The sequence below is a fragment of the Sinohyriopsis cumingii genome, chromosome 5 (genome assembly GCF_028554795.1).
Source record: "Sinohyriopsis cumingii isolate HCF-2022 chromosome 5, ASM2855479v2, whole genome shotgun sequence".
Taxonomy (NCBI): domain Eukaryota; kingdom Metazoa; phylum Mollusca; class Bivalvia; order Unionida; family Unionidae; genus Sinohyriopsis; species Sinohyriopsis cumingii.
Genome location: NC_142965.1, coordinates 3,756,734 through 3,784,093, shown reverse-complemented (window position 1 = coordinate 3,784,093; position 27,360 = coordinate 3,756,734). Strand labels below are relative to the sequence as shown.

General features: G+C 35.3%; 1 protein-coding gene across 3 annotated transcripts in view; it reads left to right on the top strand.

Moving 5' to 3' along the window:
- Nucleotides 1-10,864: 10,864 nt before the first annotated feature.
- Nucleotides 10,865-27,360, top strand: part of LOC149798546 (sodium-coupled monocarboxylate transporter 1-like) — a 38,671-nt gene continuing 22,175 nt past the window's right edge. The window contains exons 1-5 of one of the 3 annotated variants that reach the window (XM_089956944.1): nt 10,865-10,955; nt 21,481-21,839; nt 22,958-23,026; nt 23,344-23,395; nt 26,448-26,515. In XM_089956944.1, coding sequence (XP_089813070.1) covers nt 21,495-21,839; nt 22,958-23,026; nt 23,344-23,395; nt 26,448-26,515 — 534 coding nt within the window. In that variant the 5' untranslated portion in view covers nt 10,865-10,955; nt 21,481-21,494. Of the gene's footprint in view, nt 10,956-12,536; nt 12,571-21,460; nt 21,840-22,957; nt 23,027-23,343; nt 23,396-26,447; nt 26,516-27,360 lie in introns of those variants that run through there. The other 2 variants (XM_089956942.1, XM_089956943.1) reach the window with 2 other exon arrangements.

The window sequence follows — 27,360 nt, the reverse complement described above, 5'->3', positions numbered from 1 at the left end:
TCACAGTAATAGAGCACCTCTATGACAAGGCCACCAGTGCAGTATGCTTCAACGGCAGCATAGGGGACTGGTTCAGAGTCAGACAAGGCTGTCTGCTCTCTCCTACACTATTCAACATCTTTCTGGAGAGAATCATGACAAACGCGCTTGATAAGCATACAGGGACAGTCAGCATCGGAGGAAGAACAATCACCAACGTATGTTTTGCTGATGATATTGATGGACTAGCAGGAAATGAGCAAGAATTAGCTAGCTTAGTAGAGAGCCTTGACAAAACATCTGCAGCCTATGGCATGGAAATTAGTGCAGAGAAGACCAAAATGATGACCAACAACATCAAGGGCATTAGCACTGTCCAAGGTACAAAGCTAGAAGCAATCCACAGCTACAAGTATTTGGGGGCAACTGTAACAGTTGAAGGATCGAAGCCTGAAATACTCTCCAGGATTGCACAGGCAACAGCAGCGCTGACAAACCAGAAGCCCATCTGGAAGGACAAAAACATCGCACTCAGCTCAAAAGTCAGACTGATGTACTCACTGGTGATCTCCATATTTCTCTATGCCTGCGAATCATGGACCATAACAGCGGACTTGTGGAAAAGGATACAGGCTGCAGAGATGAGATGTTTCCGAAGATCCTCGGCGTCACATACAAAGACCATATCACCAAAGAAGAAATACGGCAAAGGATAAGACAAGCCATTGGGCCTCACAATGACCTCCTGATCATAGTGAAAAAACGGAAACTACAGTGGTATGGGCATGTCTCACGGTCATCAGGACTTGCCAAGACAATTCTACAAGGCACTGTACAAGGAAGAAGAAAGAGAGACGTGCAAAGAAAGAGGTAGGAAGATAACATTCGAGAGGGGACAGGCTTGACACTGAGCGACTCACTGAGAAAGACGGAAAATCTACAGGAATGGAGGAAGCTGGTTGTTAGGTCTTGTGCGGTGCCCCAGCGGTCTTCCAGACTACGGGACTGATGATGATAATGATGATGATGATGAATATGTATTTGGGCAACTATACTTGCCTCGTATCTGGTCTTGGTTGTGAACTCTACGAACGCGAACATCATTGTCGCACTCCGTTAGATTTGTTATTTCTCTCTCACAAATGCAACACATTTTTGTTGAATTAGGATGCCTTTTATATTCGTCTCTGAGCGCCATGGGTTCTGCATTTTTCAATCTTAATGCGTCATACTCTAAATTAACAATCTTACTAAACCCATTTCAAAATACTATAATACAATCTGTACCTCTGAAAACTACCGGTTTACATCTCTTGTAAAGTGATTTAAGGTAATAACAAAACCAGAAAAGAGTGGGTTCAGCTGTTTTAGTTGTCCATTATATATTACATTGTAGATTGCCTGCTGCGTGATTGTTGAGTAAATCTCAGTCTGTGCTGTACAAAAGTTATGAATACTTTGGTAACAACACCTTTTGCTTCTTTGAATCTGTCAATAAATATGCTGATTGAGAGACAAAATAACGTACATCACGTCTGACAGTTGCAGATATACGCTTGTGTCGTACCATTCGTAATAATAGTGACGTAGAAATGTCGAAGACCAAGAACAATTCCAATACTGAGCAATCAGCATGCCGTAAAATCTGGGCGCACTTGGCACACTTTGTTACTGCTATCAATAACAACTGGGATGAAGTTTACGGATGTAATGCTCTGTCATATCCTTCAATTTGGAGATGGTGTTAAAAGTTTTTTTTTTAGATGGCTTTGAATTCATGGAAGTTGACCCACGTTTTGGAGGAACATTGGCTGCGATTAGTGAGCGAGAATCACCTGCTGTTAAGAGGGACATTGATGAGGTTAGATGCATAGTCGAAGATGTTTATGTTATCATTAAGAATGTGTTATTCTGGCCCCAATTCAAAATTTAACATTACGTTTGGGACAATGTGGGCTTATTAGGTGTTTATTCCCCATTAGAAATTTTCGATTATTTTCGGGACACTCAGAAACATGGAAGGATCACTTGTACACGATCGTCGAAACACATAAATACTTTTTCTTACAAGATGGTAAGTACCAATTAACGGTGTAACCATCTTATATCGGGATCATTTTTTAGTTGAAGAGTGTACTATAGTTGAATTTAACTATAAGGGCACAATTCTACGGGAAGTCATTACGAAGCCGCTGTGACGCCAGAGACAAGCAATGAAGTCTCCCCACAATTTCACTATAGCTATGATGACGAAGCGGTGATCCCTATGCAACGTCATCACTACAGCCACCACAATACTAATAACACAGCCACCACCATTGGCATTGCCATCGTACGATCCGAAATACTCAATGCCATCCAAGGATAGAATACACTGTTATTTAGTTTCATATTCAATTCACCAACAAGACTTCCGAAACTGAACAAAGACATATCTGTTGGTAATAATAGACTCAACAGTTGCATAGAGATGATATAAATATTTCATGCGTTTAGCATGAAGTAAATTGTCTTGGGATAAAAAGGTAACTGCATTATAGCATTATATAATGCACAGTGGACAATGAACTTATATTACTATTCTGTAGGCATTTATGGTCGAAGTATTCTTTTGCGCACGGTCAACAAAGAACTTATGTGATTAGACGTGACTTCGACAGTATTTCATCCTATTTGTCGACGCATAATAAAATTTCCATTTAACGCGATACTGACACCAATGTTAAAGTTCTAATGACGTAACTTCCAATTGTTTGTTATTTGGTTGTTTGTGTAGCTGTGTGTATTTTAATGTTTTCTTCTTTTCTTGTTTCAACTAGTCATATTTCTTCAGAAAAGAGATGCAAACCTTTTGTATAATATCAATAGCCGATATAAAATAAAGAATCAATAGTCTTTATATATTTTGGGGAAAAATATATTTGGAAAGAGTCTTGTAAATGCAAAAGATGTGTTTTATGTGTCAGTCATATGTCACAAAGCCATCTAAAACGGAGCGTAGTTATCATCGCCAAGAGCAATTAATTAAGAGCGGAAATGTGATGATTGGACGATTGATATTATAAGTTACTGCATTTATATGGTAAAATATCAACGATTTTCTGAATACTACTGTAAGGCCTATCGGGAGGGAAGTATTAGCATGAAAAAACGAGTTCATTTTTTCCATTACCTTTTTAGATTTAATCTCTTATGCAAGGTTACCATGCCCAGAGAGAAGACCCGACATCTTGAATCGGCACAGGCGTTAGATCGCGCGACTTCCCACCTATGTGTTACAGCTTAGTCCTAAGATCAGAGGAACCCGCGAGGGGGAAACGAAGCGTGTGCTAAATCCGTCCCCACTTGGACAGACAACGAGAATGACATTGTCCGCTAAGTTTGATTGGATCGAATCTAAGCGAAACCCAATCAGAATTGTGATAACAATTTCGATCCGAATTATAACTTCTTGCTAGCAAGCGAATACTTAGTCTCGCCTAGGAAGATTTCTGAGCAATATAAGGTTGCTACTCTAGGGAAGCCACTAATTTGGTGGTAAACTTAAAGAGGAGGTTCTAAGGGGAGACAAAGCTTCATAAAGGTTGGTACGTTATTTGATCGATTTTTGCAGAATATTACGGCATTGTAATTGTAATTATGTGTAGTATGTATACTTAAATACTAGGATCAATTAGTACGCATAATTACCATTGTAGTGTTCATTTACACACGTATTTGAGTACTATGTAGAGAATTATGTAAATTGTTAGCTTGTGGTCATAATTAATTTGTAATTCGCAAATAGGTTACTTCGTAGTAAACTAGTGCATTTATTCATGTGATATTTTAGAATTTACAAATGCTTGAATTGTGAATTTGGAAAATGGTTGAAGTGTGTGAGATTAGTTAATATGGATGCATGGATATTTGAATATTTGTGTACTTTGTATGAGTTGTAATGTAAAGAAATGTGTCTGATTGTAGTGATATTGTTTAGTATAACGGGATTAGGAATATGTAGTGATGTGATGCAATTTATTGATGAATGAATGAGAAGTAATTGATACCGTGCTTTAATTACGACGTTGTTTTACCATACAAGAACGTATGAGTATTTCGATGGGAATTAATGCGTGACCGAAGAAATATAATAGCCGTTATCTGATGATAGGCTGGGTGTAATGTGAGATGAGAAAATAGTGTACCGTAATTGTGTTTTCACAGGAAACATTTTGGGGGACAGAACTTCCGGTTCAGTTAAATCCCGAGTCTCTAAGAGGGGTGACAGAAGTGAGACTAGCAGAGCAGTCGGAGTCGACAAGTCTCGTTGGTGGAGAGAGTCGAGGAGGAGGAGGAAAAAGGAGTCGAGGAGGAGAAAGTGGAGAAGAAGGAGGAGTATATAGAAGTCGAGGAGAAGGACTTTGGAGAAAGACTTTGGAGAACGTCGGGAGTAAGAGGAGAAGGGATTGGAAGAATATGAGAGAAGAATACACAGATAAGTAGGCTACAAGGGCAGGTGGAAAGCTATCTCATGCTATTAATCAAAGATGCAATATGCTATCAAAGGGTCGAACGGAAGGAGAGTACCTGGGAAATTTTAATCATTTGACTATTGAATTGTCGTTAAATTGTTATTCGTTGAAATTCACTGTTTTTGTATATTCAATCATTTTACCGTCGGCATTGCTGAATGGGCGCTCAGAACTTTACAGCTATCTTTAACTAATTTAACTTCCAACCAAATTGATTCTGGGTGGGACTTCTGTAATAATTTAAATAGAATATTGGAAACACCCCAACCCAACCATAACACACACCACAGTGGCGGCATGACAACCCGTCATGTCACAGGAGTACACTACAAAAAAAAAAAAAACCAGAATAATTGAATTTATGCTTTATTTCAAAATAAATACACAACCGAAGATTCATCAATACACAGGTACATTATTAATGGCCACATAGCACCGCCCTCCGAACTTTGATCTACGACGAACGCTTGGCCTTAGTTTAAACAAAATTGTCGTTTTGGTCTAAGTAAACTTTAAATTTATAGTCATATTTGAATAAATACGCATTGAAAAACGTTCGCAGTTGGTCTGGAATGGACGAAATTTGTTTTCTATTGATCTGACTCAGTTCTGCTTTTCTTCATATGATGAACTGGATTTAATGGGTCATTTCACTGCAGTAAAGAGAATGTGATTTCAGTTGGAATTGTAGTCGAAATTACAGTACAATTTCGGTGTGCATCAGGTTTTCCACGGTATACTTCATGTCATTCGGATTGCAGAACTAATAAAGTACATTTTGAAGAAATTCAAGATGTTTAAATATAAATATATTTCTTACTATTCTTATTGCCAGCTAAAAAGACATATGTGTGAAGTGTCGAATTTTGAATTGCAGCGAACTTTAAAGTTGAATGCATTGAGCATTAAAATTTTATCGCATTTAAGCCTGAAAAGTCTTTGTGAAGGGTCACTTCGACCTTTATTCGTTCATCTCCCCCATATCAGTGTAAAATTCAAAGGGGCAGAATTCCAACTCAGTGAAATTGAGTGGGGTATCTTAACACGATCCTTGGAAAGTTAACATTTGAGCTACTAACCCTAACCGCTTGGTAGGAACCTATGTCCAAAGGAAAATTTTTACGAACGGTCGTTCACAGATTCAGAACTGTCTAAACCTGATGAAAGGAACTATTTCTTTGGGAAAAATTACGGACCGCTGCCTACGATTGGGCAGAATAAATTAGGGCGTGCACTTTAGAGCAATCAGACTTTAAAGTGATGACCTTAGTCGAAATTCTTTAGTCTGAAAATTTCCTGGAAGAGGAAACGTAGTCGCTTCCGCGGAAGCCTAAAGAGAATAGTGCTTTCCTCGTTAAACAAGAAAGGGACCAGGTGGCCGTCTTGTAAAAGGAAAGACAGGTTTTAGTGCTAGGACGCTCAAAGTTCTGAAAGGGAACAGCAATAACGGACGCACTTTTGGTTTCACTTAATATTCTATTATTTGATTGTTTGTTTATGCAAATGTGTTTGCTATGACTAGGTTTCCATATTATGTATCGTTTATTCAGTTTCATGGAAATGTGTTGATGCTAGAGTTGTTATGCAATTTGTTTTATTCAATTTCATGGAAAGTGTTTATGCTAGAATTGTTATGCAATTTACCTTTTAATTTTACAGCTATTAGTCCATTGGTAGAATTGATTGCATGCGATCCAAATGTTCATATGTGTAGGATTTCATAGGGTTATATGAAACAACTTCTTTTGTTTGTTAGGACGATACAGATATCATGTATTAGCATATGTAAAATAATACGATAATTTAAGACTTGCTGCTGGAAGCGAGGCCAATGTCCTACCGTACTAAGTCAGAATTTACGCGGTGTGTGGATAGCAACATGCTCTGAATAACGTAAGTGAGTTGTATGTACCTCTAGAAAGTGGGGTATACAGAATTATGGTGTAATTTTGTCCTTTATGGAAAAGCTTTCTGAGAGAAAGACAAGACAGTCTGGAGACAGAAGTACGGGTAAAGAAAGAAGGACGAGGTCAGAATAAAAGGACAGGATGTCCATGAGGGGGCAAAGCATAGAGCTTAGAAAGGATGAACTAGGAGACGTTGATATACGGTCCAGACAGGAATGTGATGCAAATCGGTCGTGGACATTGTGTTCTTTTCACCTCTCGTTATCATGATGAAATAAATCCGAATTAGACACCTGTTAAGTTATATTGATATAGTCTAACTTGAATTGGAATTGCCGTTATTAATATTTCTGATTAAATTTGTTATTTTCTTGCAAAAGGGGGTTCGTATTGCTTTATTTCTCCCCAGTATTCTCGCTCAGTTCTCTGTTGAAATTCCATTCTTCGTTCACTCCCACACTACAATAATATCGAGGGAGGTCATCCTCTAGATAACGCCAACCAAATCCAATTAACCACCCCTCTTACTAAGAGGGCGATGTTACAATATGTATGCCCTGTCACTTGCATGTTCGCTGTTGGAGGGACCCCAGCTATGACCTGTATCATACAGTGTTTGTCTTCTGTTGCTAGCCTAACATTGTATCAAAATAGTTAGACGGGTAACATTGCCAAGCAGCTGTTTTGTGACAGTCCATTTAGACAGCGGTAACATTGCCAAGCAGCTGTTTTGTGACAGTCCATTTAGACAGCGGAATTAACACTTTTGGCTTATTGGCTCCGAAATTCTTAGTTTCCTACCAAAAACTTCAGTCGCATTTTTTCTCAAGTTTAGTGTTTTGACAGACTAGTAAAGTGGTAGACCTCTGATAGATATGCGATAGCCCTTTGCCTCCATATGCTCTTTTATGCGATAGCCCATAGCCTCAATATGCTTTTGAGTGTTATTTTTATAGACCATAAAGAGCACTGGTCATAGTCTGAACTATTCTATTTGCGAAAAGTTACGAATATTTCTCCGATATAACTGTTTTAAATCGTCAGAATAGTATTTTCAATTACTGCGTCTCTCGCGTTTGTTGTTGACATTGCGAATATTACTCCCATTCGTTTGCTTGTTTGAAAGTTTCATTTGTGATTAAGTTAACTCGTTCACATCCTGACCTTTTTACTCTCTACTTTAAAATGGACGAAACACCTTGCTTATTTCTTCTTCAAACAAATCTAATAAACCAATGGATAAAGCCTGTGCTAGCCTTCCTTTTCTTTGTTTTTCTCGCGGTTTAAGTTTACATCTTTTTCTAACCATGGTTAATTCCAAATAATGAAATTCACTTTTAGATGTAATTCGGTGTCATTTAGAGCACTTTTCAACGACCTCCCACAATGTACAACCTTCATTTCATCGTTGTTACCTAACCCTACATTCTACTTGGGAAATGACTATCTTCCCGCATATTATTCATGCTGCAGTATCAATCAATGACACATCTCCTTCCTACGACGCAAATAGACAACATTCTATAAAAATACCACACTCGACAACGGTTGAACAATAATTCGCGGGGTTCCTATTGTGGAGTTGCACACACTCGAGTCACAGATACTGCTGAAGCTGACGACTGTCTAGAGGCAATATTTTGAATTGTACAGTTAAACTTAAGTATTCTGCTAACCGTCGGTCGCATCGAGTCGAACGTTTTAGATAATGGGATCTCAGGTATACTTTTACATTTTAATAATCTCCACTGAGGGCTATAACAGCACAGTGCTGTTAACTCACTTAGATGGCAAAAGTGCCACTAAAATGTTAAATTCTCATAGGTGGCCACATGGACAACCTTTTCTTTAATACAAAATGTCAGTATTCATTGTTGATCATACCGAACCAGATGTTTTCCGTAATGTTATTTTTCGTAGGTGGTCATATAGATCTATTCACGATAAATTTCCACAGACCCCATAAAGCATCAACACTTTTAAACTGTGATTTCCCCACAGGGGAATCATCCTCTAATGTCAAATATTCATTGGACCCCAATGCACTGAAATTACCATCCTACCTGCTGGCGATGGGTAAATCGACAGCGAGTCCACATTGCAGTTGAAGATTTCGCTTCCTATACTTTACCTATTAAAAGCGAACTCAGCTAGAGTGGGTTCGATCTCCTCAGATCACTCGCACGTGTGAAGCAAGCTATGTTAAAACTATACCCAAAGCAGTTTAAAAACAGAAGCGTCCATCTCCTGCCCCATCATCATTTGGTGTTTTGAACATGTTGTGTTACGGAAAAGAATTAATATATTCGAGTAAGTGTTTGTAACCTTCATGATATATTTTCTTAGTCATGGGTCCCCTACTTTTAATTCAACGACACTATCAATAAACACGTCTTCCAATTTAGAAACATGCAAAGGCATAGAGATGCGTTCTCTTTTATTTGATCTAAACATTACCTACACTTTTACTGAATGGATTTTGTTTCTATTAAAAATTGTATCCAATATGTGTGTGTTCTTTTTGCTTGTAAAGAATCAAATGAAGACTTGTGTGAATGATCGCTTGCTGAACAGTGGTGATGTCCAGTTTGTGTGTGTGTGTGTGTGTAAAATCCCAACTTCAATAAATGTTGAACTTGTAGTACTTTAATATAATACGAAACTTAACTGTGACATCATCAGCTGCAATCTATAGTGGCTGCTCTTTGCTCATTTTGCTTTCCCTTTCAGTACTTGTATATAACTCACAATCATTCCTTCTAGAAACTGTAGGGAAATGGCAATTAATATTTTCACAATTTTTATGAAAATGTGATTATAATATTGATGGAAAAAAGTGTTTTGCACAGAGTTTCTTTAGTGGATTATTTTTAACAGATGTATATTTTAGTATTGACGATTAAAATAAAAGTAAATACAATTAGCTGGAAGTGTTTGAATATGCAATGACATGACTTTGGCCTGATTCTAAATTTTAATGTTTCTGCATCTCATTTTGAAAAGTTATGTATCATCATGCTTTGGACAACACCGAATTTGATCTTTACCGATTCAGACAATGTGAAAATTATGCCAGTGACACCTCCCATACGCGTCCTAAAATAGGGATATTGGCTTGTGCAACGCCTTCCAAAACTGTTCTGCATGGAATTTATCTTGATTCCAACCTGTTGGCTGGATGTTAGTTTGTACATTTACACATCGAAACTAAAGGGTATGACGTCGTCCTCTCTTGAAGACCATCGTCACAGATCGAATTTATTTGTAAATTTAGTATGCTGATTGTAACTCTGAAATTGATGAAAATATTGACATGGTGACTGGTATATTTTTACACACATGTAAGACAATTTCGTGTCTAATTTACCACTTTAAGGCCAACGGTGAACATTATTAGTTTTATTTGGGGCTGTAACTCGGAAACTCTTAAAAAGTAATAAACATGCAAATTGGAATAGGTTCACGTATAACGTAGTAGTGTCACTGAGCACTTTGAAAGACCTATATGTAAGTCCATGTCCCACGTCAGTGCCATTGATTGCATCCAAACTGTTGCCTAGGTGTTGTCATATTATTTCAGATAACCCTGTAACAATATTTGCCTGAGGTCGTATTTTGTGTTTTTGATGTGGAACGTCAGATCTGCAGGTTGCAGACGTTTTGTATTTGTACTCTAACTCTATCGATAGTGAAGGCAGTGCACAGAAATTTATAAAACTTCTTAGTGTGTAATTTGTTTTTTTGTTTTTTTTTAATGTTTTTTTTTTCAATCAAGGCTAAGGCCATTGGTCCACATTATTAATTGTTTGCGAGATAGTTTTGGTCAAATTTTCAATGATAGTAATAGCATCAAAGAACTATATTCATGCATTATGAATTTTGGTCATGTCACATAACACAAATTTATGACCCTACTTTCAAGGTCAATTTTTATGGTTGGGTTGCAATGCAGAAATTGTTTATGTAGACTGAAATGAAGCGTTTTGAATAGTGTGTATGTACCACTATGGAGGTCCTGTCCATTTAGTTGAGGTCACATTCAAATCAGCGTCATTTACTTATAGTATATTGCCTGTTAATCAACAGCGATTAAAAGCAGTATTATCAAACTAGTAAGCTAGTGGAATTAATCTGAAGATACACCAATGATGAGTTCGAGCGTGACCGGCAAACAATTTAAGATAAAATTACCATGCATGCTGCTATAATAAGACCAAACTCTTATTTAGATAAAATACACCTGCACACGAAATAGTCCTTGCGGAAACGAAATCATCAAGGTTTTGACTCGAACATGAACAAACGTGCATAAAAACATGCCACACGTTTATTGATGTCTTTTCTTGATTTATTTGTCACGATATGATATAACTGCATGAAATGTATTTAAAACGGAACAAACGATCGTAAAGCAGAGGGAGTACGGTATCAGGTTAGATAAGTAAACATATACACAGACTCTTTAACAAATTCACATGAAGGACTTTCGAGTCTTGTCGATAGATATGATACCAATCTGTGAATGATACTGCAATACCATACATACCGTGAAAATGTACGTATTATTTTGTTTCTTTTCCCTTTTTTATATTTGTCAATGTGTATTCACAGTATTAATAGTTCTTCTACCGCAGTCGTTATTGCTTTCTTGGCTAATGTTTTTAAACACAGTCTAAAATACAAAGTTTGAGCATGTTGTAGCAGATTCATTTTACCCCGTTGCTACACAAAAACATATGATTAAATTATAACGACTCAGCTAATACTCAATCTTTATTAAAAAGAAGACTCAAAACAATAGTAATTTCTCAAGAACTGGCTATTTCTATTCTGTTTTGTCTACATTACAATTTCCCCTGGTGGCTAAGGGGTCTAGACTCTAAAGCGCTGCCTTACCGATCACTGCCATTTCACTCCTTTCCTCGCTGGTTCGAGTCTCGGGATCGGCCAGTGTGGGTTAATGAGAAAGCTTGTCAGTTGCTTCCCGGTGGTACTTCCCTGGTTTCTTGGGTTTTTCCTCGACCAGTTATACTTGCCAGCATGTATAGCCTGTCATGAGCTGAAAAATGGCATTAAATCTACGAAAACAACTTATCTAGAAAGGTCTGTTTCTATTCTACTATGTCTGCAATTCAATTTCTATTCTACTTTGTCTACATTACAATTTCTCTGCAACTGACTATTTCTATTATACTACGCCTACATTACAATTTCTCTAGAGCGGTGTATTTCTTTTCTGCTATGTCTGTATTACAATTTCTCTAGAACGGTCTGCTTTTATTCTGCTATGTCTGTATTACAGTTCTCTAGAACACGCTATATCAGTTAAAGTATATCTACATTAAAATTTGTCTATTTCTTTTCTGCTATATCTACATCACAATTTTTCTAGAATGATCTATTTCCATTATACTATGTCTACCTTGTAATTTTTCTAGAACGGTATATTTCTATTCTGATAATGTCTGTATTACAATTTCTCTAGAACGAGCTATTTCTATTATACTGTATCTACATTACAATTTCTCGGACGGTATCTTTCTGTTATAATATGTGTACGTTACAAAATGCATAGCGTATGTAAATCACAGAAATTCGATGATAAGATAAATAAATAAAAAATATAGACATCTACTGCTTTGGAAATTTATATGGTAGATTTAACAACTATGATATAAGATTAATGGTAGAGTAAACAACTGCATTACATGTATTTTTAACAACTACGCGTTCACAACCTAATACTAGATTTACCAGCAAATGCGCTGTAAGTTTGACCGTAGTTTAAGCAAATGAAGAAAAATAAACACTAGAGGCACAATGTTATCAGGCTACAAAACTAACCATAAATCCCGTACTTGATTCTAACAAACCTGCTGCTACAATTAGCTTTAATATTTATATGCCAGTTCAATCTGAAGTCCTTAAATCATATTGAACGACATACTACACCACGATACGATGAAAACTTACTGAGTATTGAAGAATGTGGGATGTAGGTGATATTTTCATATCACTGACTTACTATGCTCAGATTGTATTAAAGGTTCTGTCATGTTCGACCGCAAGATGAATTTACCGTGGTAAAATCTTGACCATTTTGAACATCTCCAAAATGTAATTATTTTTTTTTTAGCAAATGAAGCGAAACAATTAGCTCTGGTTCAGATGTAAGTACATCCTATTTAGGACCATCTGACTTAGTTACGAATTTATATCTTTTAAAACAAGAAAATTGTAAAGTTCATGCCAATATAAGTAGACCACGACATCGATTTAAAACCTTCCTGTGTGTATCTTGTCTAAATTAAATGCAATCAATTCACGCGCTTCCTTCTAATGTATCAATCCTTCTGAGTTAGCAGCCCATTTTCTTGAGATAACTATTCATTTCATCGACAACAAATTGTGTCCTTCCGCAGTTGATAGTTTCTTATCCGCTTAAGCTGGAATTTTGATATAAAGTTATTGTATTTTCACTTGTTTTTGTTTTTTTTTCCGCTGTCTGTTATTTGTGAGTAAAGGCTTTACAGCTTTAAATACATTGCATTTTTCAAATTTGTTAGGGTGCTTGTCTTTAATATCCAGCGAATTCTTCAAATTCTTTAGGGTGATTGACTTCAATATGCACTGAATTCTTTAAATTCCTTAGGGTGATTGACTTCAATATGCATCGAATTCTTCAAATTCCTTAGGGTGATTGACTTAAATATGCATCGAATTCTTCAAATTCCTTAGGGTGATTGACTTCAATATGCATCGAATTCTTCAAATTTCTTAGGGTGATTGACTTCAATATGCATCGAATTCATCAAATTCCTTAGGGTGATTGACTTCAATATGCATCGAATTCATCAAATTCCTTAGGGCGCTTGACTTCAATATGCATCGAATTCATCAAATTCCTTAGGGTGCTTGACTTCAATATGCATCGAATTCTTCAAATTCCTTAGAGTGCTTGACTTCAATATGCACCGAATTCATCAAATTCCTTAGGGTGCTTGACTTAAATATGCAGCGAATTCATCAAATTCGTTAGGGTGCCTTACCTTTAACTTACATTGAACTATTCAAGCTCGATAAGGTGGAGCTCTACGGTTTTGTATAGGGATACATTTAAAACCAAAAAAAAAAAAAAAAGAACTTCCCAGGTTTTCCACACTTGTTATACTAGCTATTTAAAAATGAATTTGTATATCTTAGGTACTGTTAAAGCAACATTTAATTCCCTTTGTTTTGGTGTTTGATTGATGGGTGTGTTTAGGGTTATAGAGTATACAGCTTGGCCTTGCTTCAGATTTGCATCTTTCGAAAAACCGCTAGCTCCGCTTGGTCATTTTCACTTCCTGGACTTCAGAAGCAGACTATACAAAAAAAGGTAAAAACGAGCCGATAAATTATATATATATATATATATATATATATATATATATATATATATATATATATATATATATATATATATATATATATATATATATATATGGTATTTCATTCGTTGCACTTTCAGAAACTGGTACTGTCTAGTCTGGCAAATTTCATTTTCTCTATTTGAAATAAATGCTGAAAATAGTGTAATTTAGACTAATTCAGGCTGGTTTTATTAAGCATATGAAAGCAGTCTTTTTGGTCAGCTGTGTTCTTAGGTCATGTACAATTTCCATACGTGCGATAGCAATGAAATTTCAGCCACAGGAAATGAAAGTTAAAGAGGTATGTAAACATTCTCTCCATTGTGCACGTTGTAAATGCAAAGAACTTCACCTTCCTGTGTCACTCTCTCAGAGGTTCATTAGATCCGTAGAGCGCCCCCTAGAGTGTTTGATTTTACAGTACATTTCATTCTTCAACTTTTTTTGGGTGCTTGCTTTCAACAGGCATTGAATTCTACTCATGCGTTGGTATGATTGCTTTTAACATGCATTAAATTATTCAAAATGTTTAGGATGCTTGCCTTTAACATACTTTGACATCTTCAAATTGTTTTGAGTGCTTGCCTTTGACATGTACTGAATTCTTCAAGTTCGTTAGGATGCTTTACTTTCAGCATGCATAGTTTACTTCACATATCCCCAGACATATGAAGTCCGTATGGACATTGTTTTGGCATTTACTGTTCATTTAGGATGAAATAAATATCGTAAATAGAGACTAACGCTAATTACAATATAAAAATATAAAATGTAATATACAGAATTTAACTTATTGTGACTTTTGTTGCTAATGACATTAACTTTATTTAACAATCAGTGACTAAATAAATCGATAAAAACAGAACTAAAATAATATTTGAAGAATTCGAGCATAACATATACAACATCCAAGATGTGACTTTGGTGCTCCTTATTAGTAAAAACTACAACAATGTACCATTGAGATATGTTACAAGTTTTATCCAGGAAGTGTCATGAATTTTAATTTTCGAATAGAAATGACAATTTGATGTTATATAAGCTACGCTTAAAAATCAAAATGCAGAATGGGAAAGAAAGATTAGTTACCAAGACTTGAAAATCGTTTTGAATTTCAAAGAGGAAGAAGCAAGCATATTCATTTAATGCAATTTTATCCAATCAAGAATGTATAACAGGCCTGTTTCACTCTCCTGCATGTTTTAAAAAGACGACTAATCGAAGCAGTTGCTCCTGTGACCCTGTTGTTAGTGTACGGCTGTGTATCATTTCAGCTAAATAAATCGGAATATTTAAAGAGGTTGGAAAATAATTAAAATACATGTAGGCTGTAAAAACTGTCGTTTCAATTGAAAGATATTTTTTACTTAAATAAATCAAATAATTTTAAATAGCTTGAAAACAAGGAAAATAGTTCTGGAAATTCTATCGTTCTTACATTAAACGATTTTTACGTAAATGATTCACATAATTGTTACTAGGGTTGAAAGCAAGCATAAGAGTTTCAAACTGGATTTCGTTCCGAAGAGATTTGTTTAAAAATTTTGAAAATGATAAGTAGAATGCAGGATGCAAGTTTTAACAGAGGCGACTTATTGTGGAGTGGAGAATATCAGTCACGAGAACCTGACACAAAATATATAAAAGTAAGGTTATATGGACGAAGAGAAACAGAAAATATTACGACGTGACGCACAACCATCGAAGCATGAAAATCAAAGACATCTCAGATTAACGTACATACAGAAAAGCAAAAAAAGAAAAAAAAATGATTTATTAATGTAAGTGGATACATTCACATTTACTGTAGGTAATGATCCGGATTTCTAAATGTTTTGTTATTAGGTTAACAATAATTACCATAACAGGAAAATTAAAACGGTAATTCTTTTTCAGTACAATCTGCTCTAATTGTTGAAATTAGCAAGTGCAGTTATTAGAGACAGTGAATGGGTAAAATGAGGAAAAATATTTTACTACCCAATATGCTTTTTGAGGTATCAGGAATAAACTTGAAATGAATAGTACTGATTGCTCCATTCCACGACATCATTGCAAATTCGAACATAAAATTACTTTTTTCACCAGATAAATTTTGATGAATGTTAAACTTTTATATTGACATCAGATGCCTTTTCTATACCCAGTGATGATTCAAAAGTTACGTATTGCCATTGCGAAAGTGTGTTTGACAAATGTTCACAGGATGCAATTAAAAGCCAAACCGTTATCACAAAATTGAAACTACCAAGCGTTTTCATCAGGAGTTTTCTTGTACCTGAAGGCAATTTATAGGACTTACATCTTCCGAGTTTGTAAAGTTCCGTTTCAAATTTTATAGATGGAAAAAGACTGCTTACAGATATTTTACAACTCTTTGAGTAAAATTCCAAGTTAAAACAGCAACAAAAAATGCAATTCATCTTTACTAATGAAGACAAAACTCATTTAAAATTCACGGATTTCTGTAACATTTTTGAGAAATAAAACAATGGCGACAAAACCACCTTCACGTGACTAGTGAATATTGCGTTCCTGCTTATCATCAACGCAACTTAAAGTAAGAGTTAGATACTGTGTGATTTATAGAACGCCTTGAGGCCTCTGTGATGGTTTCGTGTGTGGAGTTAGATACTGTGTAATTTATAGAACGCTGTGAGGCCTCTGTGATGATTTCGTGTGTGGAGTTAAATACTGTGTAATTTATAGAACGCCGTGAGGCCTCTGTGATGATTTCGTGTGGGGAGTTAGATACTGTGTAATTTATAGAACGCCGTGAGACCTCTGTGATGATTTCGTGTGTGGAGTTAGATACTGTGTAATTTATAGAACGCTGTGAGGCCTCTGTGATGATTTCGTGTGGAGTTAGATACTGTGTAATTTATAGAACGCCGTGAGGCCTCTGTGGTGATTTCGCGTGTGGAGCTAGATACTGTGTAATTTATAGAACGCCGTGAGGCCTCTGTGATGATTTCGCGTGTGGAGCTAGAACGGTTTCCGGACGTCGATGTGTTTCTGATTATTATTGAATCAGGTGTTTGGTGGGGAATTAGCATCCCGTCAAACATGCAAATCTAATAGGGAAATATATTCCGATGATGACGGTAAATAGACGTGATTTCGAATATGATAATACAACGACTAAATCATTAATTGTGTAAAGGAATAAATTAAGCTTTGTCGTATAATCCAATACCCGAAATCGCATTTTGTTGTTATCATTTTCTTCCTATCGTTTTAATTATTAACTAAATAATTATGAAATAAAGCTTTATAATATTGTTCAGATTTTGTGTTTTTCGTTTGTTTTCTGGCTTTCTTTGGTTTTTGAAACCCCAGTTAAAATACAAGAATAGCGACCACGTCATTGTATGCATTTTGTGTTAATAGCAACTTATCTTCGGGAACCGTCGGTAGCTCAGTGAATATAATGTGACACTTTGGAGCTAGTAGAAAATTGAGCATTCATGGAATTAAATGTGAATTGAACCTGGTGACAGTACTTATTCCCATAATTACAGACCAACAGAGCAACATTCTTGCAATCCTACACCCACCCGACCTCACTTACAAACTATTGTATATAAGCTGTGTGATTTCGTATGATGACTCACACTTGTAATTACAACCCGATATTTAGGGACTGGTTCGGTGTGATTCCAGTTTTAGAATGTAGATTTAGAAGTGGAAGGTCTGAAAGCTCTGGAAATTTGATTTTATTCGTGGAACATATTTATAGAAAACCTTTTTATGCAATGCACTCGATGACTTCGCTATAAAAATTTTGTATTCATAAATACGTTGGAGCGATAGGCAGTTACGTCCATAAATTTTATTGCAAAGCATTCGATGACTCCGCTAAATAATTATATATTCTGAAATTGTTATCGAGCGATATGCAAGTGTCGTTAAGAAATGTATTACAATGTATTTTATGACGCCGATATATAGCTCCAAGAAAGTTTGGTTAGAGGTTCCCGTAGAGAAATCGGCTACATTTATCACTAACAATTCTATGTTATTATCGCGACAACGTTTTGGCCGAATATCCCACATGGGCAGTTTTTAAATCTCCATTGATGACTCGATTTGATTAGATCTGCTGAATTAATGGCTCCCAAAGGCACTGATGAGATTCGAAACGTTGTAAAATGTTGAACAGCTCCCATAAATTAACAAGGAAACATAGCCAAGACCAAAATGTTAAACAAAACGTGTTTATTGAGCGCCATTGTGGTGGCAAGAACTAATGAATAGACAAAATACTCCGGAATGGAAGCGTTTATGAAGACCCATTATAGAAACGCACAAATCAAATCAACAAAGAGAAACATACATTCATGGAACAAGCGGGGATTTATAGAAAGACTTTGTGCAGACCCTATGGGATACAGAAAATTCAAGTGGTGTTGGCGCTTTGTTAAACTTTCAAAACATCTCACAAGTTTTATATATAGATTTTTTGGAGGACTCTATTTTCTGGAAAATATAACCACGTGACCATAATCATTTGGACGCAATAATCATGACCGCGAAGTTTTTCGCATACGGACGCTATTCAGAAATTTAACAAAGGTTCAATGTTGCCTCCTCTTAGTGTTGAGTTTTCGTGTTCCCGAATGAAAAAGAATGATTCAGCATTCCAATCGAGGCACTCCTCATTTCCGAGTCAAGATGTTAACGACCGACATACAATTAAGCAGTACGTGGAAAAGAGGGCAGATAAGCTCCTGCCGATAACATTTCGTGTCCAAACATACATAACCTATTATATTACTATCATTTATAACATGACAAAGTGATTTTGTGAAAAACCGATAAACCAATTTTTAGCCAGTACTGTTTTCCCATACATTCAACGACGTTGGTCTAATGTTAAATGCACGTTAGAATCCATAATCTTTAACTTGGTTTAACACGAGAGTCCAATTAGAGGCTATAGTGACACACTGTACTTTTTACTGGTCACTACATTTAAATGGGAACATAAGAAAGATGTTGTTTTTTTTATAGTAGAAGTGCACGACATAAGGACTGTAACATGGGTCAGAACAAAACGAGTTCATATTTTCTTATACAAATGTAATGATTTTTTGTTACATGCTCATTTGGATTTTCTACCTAAGGTCGGAAAACAAAAAGAACACAGTAAAAGTTAAACATTAATTGAATGTCTGCTACATTCCAAAGTGAGTACAGCGTAGTTTCAGAAATGCGCAGTAACAGTATCCATGCAAACACAGCGTCTTCAAACGACATTCGAACTAAGTAGCATACCGCGCGCTCAAACATTTGTTTTTGTTATATATAAAAATCTGATTTTGCTTTATATAAAATTGAAATTCCGAGTCATATTGTGAATGTGTGTGCCTGGTAACAACTTTCCCTACTGGCATGAAATGTTGGTATTTTGTTATTTTGGTCGAACTACATTCTGCTCATTGAGTAATGATGAACTCTAGATTATAGCTGGATAAATTCCGTACTATGTACATGTGCCTTGGAACAACTTTCCTAATTTATATGGAATGTATGTATTTTGTTATTTGGTCGAACTATATTCTGATCATCGAGTAATGATGAACTTAGGTTATTAGCTGGATAAATTCCATATCTGTACGTGTATCTGGCGGAAAGGACTTGGTATCAAACTGCATATGTGTTTCTGTTCTTCATTAATAGTTTCGAATCATATGCTGGACAAAGTGTTGGTTCTTAAATTGAAATTACCAAAAAGAATGCAGGATGAAATATGTTTTGGCTATGAAAGATCAAATTCGTTTCGTTTTGGAGTGCAATAAAATTCATTTGGAATGTAACTTCTGTTACTGAGGATCTAATAATGGAACCATATAATTCTAATTAGTAAATATACCTAAGAATGAACATTTTGAAAACATTAAAAGATGCTGAAAGGTAAGAAAAGTATTGCCATTGTTATTATCAGCTCTAGATTACAAAATTGTCTGCCCTGTCCCTTGCATAATCTTTCTAAGAGGGGAATCAGCGTTCAATAATATTGTCACAAACGAACGGCTGATGATTCTCATTTGAATTTTCTTCCCATTCTGCAGCCAGTTTTATATGAGATTTCAAGTAGTTAACCACTTTTTTTCTAAAGTATAATACCTGCATTTTTAAATATTTTCTCATGTAAAAGCTGTTTTTGTTTATATTTTTTATATCACTCATTTCTTGTAAATAAATATTTTTTTTCCTTCTTATGTCCTTGTCTCTTTATTTTTCTTAAATCTTCCAACTTTTATCGACCCATTTAATTCTGGGCATTTGTACGTGTCCAAGGTACAAATCCATACCTCTTTTTAAAAAAATTGTCTGTTTCTTTTTTGAAATCAGATAAACAATTCACTAAGTAAATGTTCACCAAATTTATAAAGATCCTTTCAATTTTTGCACTGGAAACGGGGTGAAATAAAAGGGGTAGTGATTGTCATTTTTCAGAGTCTCCATTTCAAATACTGCAGGTAAAACTGAACTGGGTTTTCTTCTCACAGGTCCTATACCTGTAGAAAAAATGTGATGCATTTTGAGTCTGCAATCATCGCTCCCATTTCCGTCAAAAGTGTTAATATCCCTGACATCGAAATTATGGAGTATTGGTGGAATCTGGCAATATTGATACGTCGCCATTTTTTGGGTGGTTTTCTCAGGCTCAAAATATTATAATCTTCCATAAAAATCTAAGCAGATGGGATGTGTGAGCCCATTTCTCAAGCAGAAAATGACGCTTCTTCGTCTTTTTGGCTTATCAACTCTACGGCTCTTTTCTGCCAAGTTCCATCTTTTTCAATTGTATTTTCTGTGAAATTAGCTTGCGATTCTTCATAAGCATGTCTGCAAAATAAGTGTTTGAATAATCAGGAATAATATTTTCAATGCAAAGTTTGTTGACATTAAGATATTGATGAACATTGCGGGTATGACATTCAGTGTCTTGCTTGATTGAAAGTTTATTTTGGGACTAAATAAATTCATCCACATCGTCAGCTTTATAATCTCTCCTTTTATATGGTTCAATCAGCTTGTTTAGTTCATTCAAAACAATTCTAACAAATCAAAAGCGACAGCCGTATGCTACATGGGCGTACATTGTTGTTTTTTTTTTTACAAGAAAACGGTGGTTCCTTACAGTCAATTCTCTGTTATGTGATACAGGTGTCCTGTAGTATGAATCAGTGCAGTACGGATAAATACTGCACAATTGTGACCATGTAAAGTTAATGGAGAAAACAAGAATATACATTAAAGCAGAAAAATTAACACTAATAAGTGAATATAAGAAAGGTTTTAAAAGTTCATTGTCCAGAGTATTTAATTACTATTTTTTTCAATAGTTCCTATTCTCTTATTTCTTTCATCCTTCTCCACGTTCCCATTATTTCCTCCGTCATTCGCTCCTTTCTTTCCTCGTTCTTCAAACCCATATTTGATGCTAATTTTGCAAACATCGAGTATGTTGGTTTGTTATCATTACGTTATCAAGAAATATTAATTTCAGTGTCAATTTATATTCCATGGTAGCTATATTTTACATATAAAGTTTCTCAATCATTCCATGATAAGATTTGGTCCAATTGCTATTATTACCATAGCTATTTGTGTTAATGCTTGCAATCTACCAATATAGAATTGGTATCTGACCCATAGTAACAACCACCACAATGACGAATCCGATCCATTCCTTCCACTTCGTGGACTACATCATCTTTGGAATTACCATCGTAGTGTCCCTGGGTATCGGAATCTATTATGCCCTTTCCGGTGGGAAACAACGGACCACGTCTGAGTATCTGATCGGAAATCGACGTATGGCTGTACTTCCGGTAGCCATATCTCTGGTTGTGTCGTTTGAATCATCTATTATGATGCTGGGTACGCCAGCAGAGATCTACATTTACGGATTCCAATGGTTTATTGGGAACATCGGATGGTTTTGTGCCAACATGCTGGCCATCAAGCTGATGGTTCCTTTGCTACATCCTTTAAAGATTACCAGCGCGTATGAGGTGAGTGTTGGAAAGTTCATGTCATGGACAATCTGTACCTATATAAAGAAAACCCAAATCAAGAAATGTTAATGAAATGTAAGCTTCATAATCTGGTAAATTTTAATTTAAAACAAAATCCACCTAACAAAAGAAAGATACAATACGGCCGTAGAGATGGCTCTGTTGAATTTTGAAAGATTTTTTCTTCTTCATGTAATTGTTTTTGAGCCAAAAGAGTAGGAAAGCTGTAATGACTTTCATTTTGAAAATGCTTTCCAAATTTGATAAATTGAAATGGTAAGATTCTGAGAACAATTCGAAAGCATATTATTTGCTAAAATATTTTAGAAGGGTATGAATTTCAACAATGGTGTTTCTTAGTAATTGCCTGATTATCATGCTGGTCAGATATCACAGAATTTAAGACCGTTCGACCTTTATAATTATTTATGAAAGTACATTTCGTGCTAGATAAAAATTTTGTACCACACTTTGTCACAGATCATTTCGATAGCAAGATGTTATCATCTATCTCTAAACATACAACTATACAGGTTTACATTACAGGTGTCGCTACGGCCCATCGATTTCTAGGTCAATATAAAACATCTTCCAGCATCCGCAACAAGTCATAGTCATGTAAAGTTTTGCAAAGACAACGGTTTTTCTGTTTATTCGTTTGTCTTGTCTATGTTTTGTATTTGCCTTTGAAAAAGACTCATTAAGAGTCAAAAGCGCTTAGGCTAGTTAGATACTAGTTTTGCACTGTTCGTAGTCAGTTTATTACATTTATATTTTAATAATACCTGACAAGCATGATCCCTTGCTGGATCCAGTACACTTGAAAGGACTGTTATTCGCCATATGATTTGTATTCTTTATATATATATATATATATATATATATATATATATATATATATATATATATATATATATATATATATATATATATATATATATATATATATATATATATATATGTGTGTGTGTGTGTGTGTGTGTGTGTGTGTGTGTGAACTGAGAGTATTGAACAAGGAGTTACTGAGTAATTTATAAAGTTGTAATCATGCCAGATGGATAAAAATGAACAGCTAATAGACATTTTAGTCTGAAGTTTGTTTCTTTCACTTTCAGTATCTAGAACTGAGGTTCAAATCTCGCCATATTCGAACAGTCGGAACAGTTCTTGGCATGGTGTCTTATGTAAGTCCTTCAGTATTCCAATGTACCTTTATTTTAGAGAAGATATATGTGTGTTGATTTTTACATACAAAATGCATATGCCCCTGATCTGTGTTGATTTTACCATCCATTATATATATATATATATATATATATATATATATATATATATATATATATATATATATATATATATAATGTTATGTTATGTTATGTTATAAGTACGAGCATTCTTACTGAGTCTGGTTTTCGCAAACATAGATACAACATAAATCGGTCACTATCTTTCTGAACTCCAAACGCACTCGTTATCTCATCATATTTTCTGTCTTGCACAGACTGGATACATGGGAATTGTCTTGTTCGGTCCAGCCATAGCCCTTGAAGGAGGTAAGTAGAAAGCACCAAACCAGTCAGTAAACACACACACACACACACACACACACACACACACACATAATGCCTTAATATAGCCCATCGGGATATCGTTATATCAGGTATATAGCCGATGAATCCAGCAACTTACTTTAATCAAAAGGGCTCATTATGCACAATATCGATACTATATAGACAGTATCGATTGGGATAAAAGAAAATCCACGTTGAGTGTTTATTTGTATTGAAATGTGTTGAACATTAAAACATAGCGGAAGACTTACAAGACAGAATATTGACAGTCTTCAGAGAATCAAATGTTGGAGACAATGGAAAAAAGAAAACAAAAGCGGCGAAAACAAATTTTGAGAGGTAAAGAAACGGTGTCAGATCTCTCATTTAGAAAACTAACTAATAGTGTCTAGAAACGTTAACGTAAAGGACAACATTTTGTCCCAAACTAAACTCCCATAAATAGTATGAATATACTTCCCCTTTTGTTTGTACTCCCCGAACGGTTTCCATAATTGAAATTGTTAATGCTATACAGATTGCATATAACTTAGTCAATTCATTCATTGACTTATAATCTCTAACCTGAATGTGACTAGAGTGGGCCTAACACTGTCATCCTCTGCGCCTTTCATGCTTAACGGATTCTTCACATTAACACGGAGCCATATTGCTTACACTATGGCGAGTCTATTTTCCTCAGACAGCAGAGTGAAGTAGTTCATCCTATTAGGTAAATGCCGGATAATTCCGTAAATTGCCATAATGTTGAGAGTTTAGAGTTATATCCCTTTGCACACAAGAACATAGAAATTACACCGCTTGTTAAATTCATGTGAATGGCAAATTTATAGTTGTCATAATCTTCCATTTGCTTGATTCAGCATTGTAAATCTTGGAAGCAGACAACGTAGTATTTTCCTTCCATGTACATACATGTGTAGTCGTGCGTACACCCCTTCGCTAAGAATGGACTTATCCAGGTACTGGAAATGACTGGCGAGCAGGGTCGTCTATTACACAGAAAACTTTCGTTTGGAAGAAAACGCGCAGACGATAACAGTGTTAGCCCCCCCCACCCCGCAGGAGGCCCCCCCCCCCCCCGGCATAATAATTTTCGAATTATAAATCAATACATGAACTGAATAATTTTCTGTGCATCTTTTATGTAATTTGTGCTTTTCATTTTTAAACTCGGTAAGGGGGTATACACAACCGGGGAGGTATATTCAGACTATATCTAAAGAAGTGTTTAATTTTTCAAGACGCCTGAAATTAAAGTAGTCAAGACTTCTGAGTGAGAATCAAATTCTTTGAGTTCAAAGAATATTGATTGAAAGAAAATTAAATATATGTTACTCAACCTGGTCAACGTTCCTCCAATTTAAATTTTTACATCGACGCTATCACACAAGAAATATTATATGGCAGTTATCAAGAGCGATATTATAGTACGTTTTAATTAATGCAAAGAATTTGGTAACTGATATTTGTCTCAAATAATGTTTCAGTATCTTTTGGCCTGGCTATAATATATACCATTATTAAATGACCCTGATTTACAAGACAAATATTCCACATGCTGGTAGCTATTGGTTTCTTTGACATGAACATTTGTAGAAATAGTACTATCAGAATCTTTTTAAATTTCATTTACGTCTAGAAACAAGCATACGTACTGGATGCAGTATAAGTAAATTGAATTGTGGGGTGAACATTATTTAGGCGATTAATAAATTTGTGTTATTGATCTTCAAAATGTTTATCATATTTTTTTTAAAATATGTTTTTAAACACAGAAAATATTTTTCTAATTTCCCATTGAAATAGACTTGTATGAAGAAGCCACAGTGCGACTCATTGCTGATCAATTATTTGGACATAATTTGTACCTTTAAATAGGAAATGATTATTTTCCAGGATAGGTTTTATTATCTTAAAAATTATCTTCACTTGATAGCTTGTTATTTAGGTCTGTTGTAAAGAAAACATTTACACTCCTCAATATCATCTGCATGCGATATGTTTTGTATACAATGATGTTACATCAAAAGATGTGTAGGTCTTTGTTGTGCCCTGGATAGTCCAGTTGTTTGCATTGCTTTTGTTTCTCTTTACCATTTTTGCGTAAATTTGCGAAATAACATTTTATCTCGACTATTTGTTTAGTTGATGTTTTCGGAGCAGCTGTAAGTTAGTTACATTTCTATGTCGTAGTTTGACTAGATGTTGAATATGTCTTTTCTTGTTTCAATAACGCTGACCTGCAAATTCAGTGATATATACACGCGGATATCATTCGCGATGCTATGTGGAACGAACTATAGTTTAAACCACTTTTGTAAGGATGTATTAGCACGATGACTTTTTGTAAGGATGTATTAGCACGATGACTTTTTGTAAGGATGTATTAGCACGATGACTTTTTGTAAGGATGTATTAGCACGATGACTTTTTGTTTTAATAATCTAACTTTTGCAGGCAAAATTTTCATATATATATATATATATATATATATATATATATATATATATATATATATATATATATATATATATATGTATTGTATTTTCTTTCTCAGCACATATCAATCCACTTGGCGATCGTAAGTCTTTTGTAGTGATGTTTCGGTTGTTATGGTTGAGGTAAAGGAATTCCTTTTCATTTCAGTCAAAGGTTTTATCTGTCATTTCAAAGGCCAGCCTTCAGTTCCCCTTTCATTTATATATGAAACCAAAAATAAAGAATAAAAGAAAAGGAATTTGAACACAAGCCTTAGAAATTATGGTATACCAAATGTCTTGTACTAATGGCTGGTTTAAATACGACAACCAGTACTAAAATGTAGCCGTGCCTATATACAGTTTGATTTTGTCTTCCTGTTAAACAAAGTCACTCATTGAAGTAATGTCGATATAGGGAATGCCTATAATGTTCTCCACTAATTATATAACACGTTGTGTGAAATATGTTAAACAACTTACATAAAGAAACGTTCATAACAGAAAGGGTTGTTTGTTTTTTATTCATTCATATCAAGAATGTTCTGTTGCAGTGACCGGATTTCCACAGTGGGGTTCCATCGTGTCAGTAGCCGCGGCGTCTGTAATATACACAACAATTGTGAGTACATGTTTACAATATGGTCTGTAATATACACAGCCATTGTGAGTACACGTTTGCAATATGGCCGGTAATATACACAACACGTGTGAGTACATTTTTGCAATATGGTCTGTAATACACACAACAATTGTGAGTACATGTTTGCAATATCCTTGATTTCTTACTCTAAATACTCATTTAATTGTTTCAAGATGTAGAAGTGGTATACATGTTGCCGATTATAGGCCATTAATTAATTAATTAATTAGTTAATTACAAAGTAGTTTCACCAAACATGTGGAGAGGATACGGTGACACGAAAAAAAAAAAGCTATGCAATGTCTAGGACACTGACGTACTGTAATTGCTGCATCAGTCAATTAGTGTACTGATAAGGAAAACAGTATAACTAAAATTAAAAACGGGCCATTGAGACTGGAAATCACAAAGTATGATTTGTGTGCCTTTGATATAAAACAGTACGATCTGTGTGCCTTTGACATCAAACAGTATGATTTGTGTGCCTTTGACATAAAACAGTATGATTTGTGTGCCTTTGACATAAAACAGTATGATTTGTGTGCCCTTGACATAAAACAGTATGATTTGTGTGCCTTTGACATAACTCAGTATGATTTGTGTGCTTTTGACATAAAACAGTATGATCTGTGTGCCTTTGACATAACTCGGTATGATTTGTGTGCCTTTGACATAACTCAGTATGATTTTTGTGCCTTTGACATAAAACAGTATGATTTGTGTGCCTTTGACATGAAACAGTATTATCTATGTGCCTCTGACGTCCCGCGATGAAGCTATGTTTATAACATGCCACATTTCCTGGAACGGTGAATAATGAAGCA